At 30.8% G+C, this 3,984-nt stretch overlaps 1 protein-coding gene across 1 annotated transcript; it reads left to right on the forward strand.

Moving 5' to 3' along the window:
* Nucleotides 1–3,206, forward strand: LOC108749256 (guanine nucleotide-binding protein-like 3 homolog). The gene is made up of 8 exons (XM_018487832.1): nucleotides 1–116; nucleotides 342–446; nucleotides 527–894; nucleotides 1,494–1,878; nucleotides 2,081–2,432; nucleotides 2,503–2,725; nucleotides 2,845–3,016; nucleotides 3,091–3,206. Exons 1-8 carry the CDS (start codon nucleotides 104–106, stop codon nucleotides 3,180–3,182), a joined length of 1,710 nt encoding a protein of 569 aa, XP_018343334.1. The 5' UTR covers nucleotides 1–103; the 3' UTR covers nucleotides 3,183–3,206.
* The last annotated feature ends 778 nt before the right edge of the window (nucleotides 3,207–3,984 follow it).

Genomic DNA, 3,984 nt, shown 5'->3' on the forward strand with positions numbered 1-3,984 from the left:
AACTCTGTCAACTCTGTCAATCGAGCTCTGCACGTGGTCATTTCGAGCGTTATTGTTGTAAAAATATTACGATAATTTTTTAGTAGTTATATTATTGGCAAATATGAAGTTTTGTAGTAAGTATATTGAATATATTATAAAAGAATTCGAAGCTTCACGTACTTTATGAGGAAGATTAAAATAAGTTACATGTATTAGGTTATGTGCATTAGAATGGTTTAATCTGTCCATATCTTTATAGTCAGTAATTAATAACAAAGACATTATCATATATTTGTCATTATCTTATTACATTAATGTAGTTCTTCTAAAAATAATTTTCTTATTTTATTGTGATATAGATAAGCAGAGTAAGCGCATGCCGGCGCGGAAGAGATATAAAATCGAGAAAAAGGTTCGTGAACACAACCGAAAAATGAGGAAAGAGGCTAAGAAGAATTCTAAAAGTCAGTGCTCTAATTTATCAAATATAGAGATATATATTTGTATTTAAAATAGTCAGTTTGATAAGTTCAATTTTATTCAGGAAAACCTAAGGTAGTGGAAATACCGAATCAATGTCCGTTCAAAGAGGATATATTGAAAGAAGTAGAGGCAATGAAGAAGCAACGGGAGGAGGAAAAACAGAAGCAGAAGGAAATGGCGCGTGAAAGAAAACGCGAGCAACTCGCCAAGGATGGTCTCCAGGGATTGGTTAAACAGGCTGAGAATAAGCAGTTGGCACATAAATCAATGGAAGTAGATTCTGCTCAAGATCAAATAAAAAAAGGCGTTGCTAAAGAAGAAAATTCACTTAAAGCCTATTATAAGGAGTTCAAAAAAGTTCTGGATGCAGCCGACGTTATTCTTGAAGTTGTTGATGCTCGTGATCCATTGGGAACACGATGCAAAGAGGCAAGTTTTGTGAAGTTTTTGTTCCAAATATAAATGTATTAATTTATTTATTATAATATATCTGACATTAAATAAGGGGAGAGTAAGTTAAAATAATGAGCAAAAAAGTTTTGCCTTAATTAATAATCTATATTTCATTTCATATTTAATGTAGAACGTTTCAACTTTATTAAGTTCTCTTCAACCACAATATTAATATTAATATATATGAATTACTTTCATTCCATTACATAATTCTTTAAAAATATATTAGTAAACTTAAAATTCATATAAAAATTAATGACACAGTTATTATTTGCAGTACTATTTTAATCACACACAGTATGTAACAAAAAAATAGAAATAGTAATGTTACATGTTTACTATCATATTTTCAAAGAATTGTATGGGACGAAAGTAATTCATATGTATTAATATTTTTATTGCAGCTGAAGATGACTTAGTAAGGAAACGTCTGGTATATTAAATATGAAATAAAATATAGATTAATTAAAGTAAGATCTTTGATTTGTTCATTGTTTTGGCCTTGTTTGTCGATTTGTTGTTAATTACAATACGAGCTCCATCATTACTTTGTTGTTACGAATATCTGAATACAGGTAGAAGAAGTAATCCGAGCTGCAGGAAACAAGAGACTGGTGTTGGTTTTAAACAAGGCTGATTTGATTCCCAGAGATAATTTAGATCAATGGCTAAAGTATTTGAGAGCCAGTTTACCTGCCGTGGCATTTAAGTCGTCCACACAAAACCAAGCAAATCGATTAGGTAGAAGAAAATTAGGAAAGAAAACGGAATCCATGATACAGAGCAACACTTGCTTTGGAGCGGAATTGCTCCTGTCGCTACTCGGAAATTATTGTAGAAATAGTAATAATGTAAAAACAAGCATTAGAGTGGGTGTTGTTGGTTTGCCAAACGTAGGAAAATCTAGCGTTATTAATTCTTTGAAACGCAATAAAGCGTGTAATGTAGGAAATATACCAGGTAATTAATTATTTATTGCCAATTTTTGTATCAACTCTTTACTATATTCAAACCATTTGTTTTAGCGATTACATTTCCGAATTTGTTAAAAAAAAATTGTTTTGTAGTAATTTATAATTAACGCGAAACGTTTATATAATTAAACTAATTAATTAATATTTGTATACTTATTGATTCAATTTATGATTTTTTTAAATTTCAGGAATAACGAAAACGATGCAAATTGTTCAATTAGATTCTAAAATAAAATTGTTAGATTCTCCTGGTATAGTATTCGCTAGTTCGGATGAAAATTCTGATGATACATCTGTAGCTCTAAAAAATGCAGTAAGAATTCAGGCATTGAAAGATCCTTTTAAGCCAGCGACTGCGATTTTGAAAAGAGTCTCGCGACAACAGATAATGGAGTTGTACGATATGCAAGATTTTTCAACGCCAGATGAATTTTTTGCTATGAAAGCAGCACGAATGGGAAAATATAAGAAAGGTGGAATACCTGATGCGACTGCTGCTGCGCGCGGCATTATCGAGGATTGGAATTCTGGAAAAATCAGGTTTGTTGTATTATACCATTCCAAATCTTTACATAGTGATAATTTCTAATATTTAAAATATTTTTATTAGATATTATACAGTTCCACCTGAACAGCCGGTATGTCACGTATCTGCCGAGATAGTCAATCAAGTAGCTAAAGAATTTGACATTGAAAGTTTTGCTGCGGAAGAAAGAATGATGCTTGATAATTTCACGACAAATTCTACAAATAATTCTATCACAGATCCTGTCTTGATCAATAGTACAGGTCCTGTCACGACGGCAATGGAGATCGAAATACAAAAGGAAGCGGTAAGATATAATATATTAAAAATGTATTTATTGAATACGGATGATACATTGGATATTTATCGAAACTTGTATGCACTATGAAAATTATTTTGTAATATGTGGCCAATATGTTATTGCAGGAATACAAAGTGCAGAAGAAATTGAAAAAGAAATTGCAAGATATGAAAAAGGATAAGTCTACTGAAAGAAAGAAGAAACCAGATCCACTTTTCGAAATTGAAGGCAATCAAAAACTAAACAAACTTAAGAAACTTCAATTCAAGAAGGAAAAAAAACAACGATTGAGAAGTGGTATGATAAAAAAATAAGAAAAAAGATTAAATATAATATTTAAATTTTTTTTAATGTCACTTCTCAATTTCCAGAAAAAGCTACTATCAAGCTAGCAGGACAGCTTGAAGAATTCAAACTTACTTCTGATGATTATGACTTCAATACGGACTTTACAAATACGTAGGTTATTGTCATACATGTAGTACGTGTATCTATGGTTATCAATATTTTTTGTATACATATGTATATATACATATGTATATACGTGTATGATGTCTACATTACATGTATACTATATAACAATGTATTGTGAAAATACTATACCAATTCTAACTAGGATTTTCTTTTTATGCAACCAACGTCCATGCTAACTCTTATATTATAGAATAAAAAGAGCCATCTGTCTTATATGTCACATGACTAAAAAAAGAAATTTTATTTTTTCATCTATGTGCAGTAACTATATATAAAATATTAAATATTTTTTTTCATTTTACTAAAGCAGAAAAACAATCAGAAATTAAATTAATATCGGGTACAATCCGGTTGGGCGATCGGTACAGAGAATCCAATCGTTGCAACTTCGACTGATTAATAGAATGCGACAAGTGCCAATTCAGTAAGAATAACCGGGAAAAGCAAAGGATATAACCGAAAGTATGAATGCAAGCGAGGAATTAGTCAGTCAGAATTTACGTTTACGCTTATTATTTTGATCATCAGTGGTCCGGAAGTAGTATAACGTACGAAAAACGTACGAAAGTGATAAGATGATATTATGTAATGAATTACGCAAGTAGAATAAAGGTTTATTCTCTTTTTATATAAATAATAAAAGCACGATTATTTATAGCAGTTTATTTTTTTCTCCATATCCTGAGTTCCAGCGATATCTGAAGTGTCGGAATCGTTGCACAATACTTGGTAAGTTTTATTCTTCCACGGATCAGATCATTCTGAATAAACACAACTTTTATCTGTATCGC

The sequence above is a fragment of the Trachymyrmex septentrionalis genome, unplaced genomic scaffold, assembly GCF_001594115.1.
Source record: "Trachymyrmex septentrionalis isolate Tsep2-gDNA-1 unplaced genomic scaffold, Tsep1.0 scaffold11, whole genome shotgun sequence".
Classification (NCBI taxonomy): domain Eukaryota; kingdom Metazoa; phylum Arthropoda; class Insecta; order Hymenoptera; family Formicidae; genus Trachymyrmex; species Trachymyrmex septentrionalis.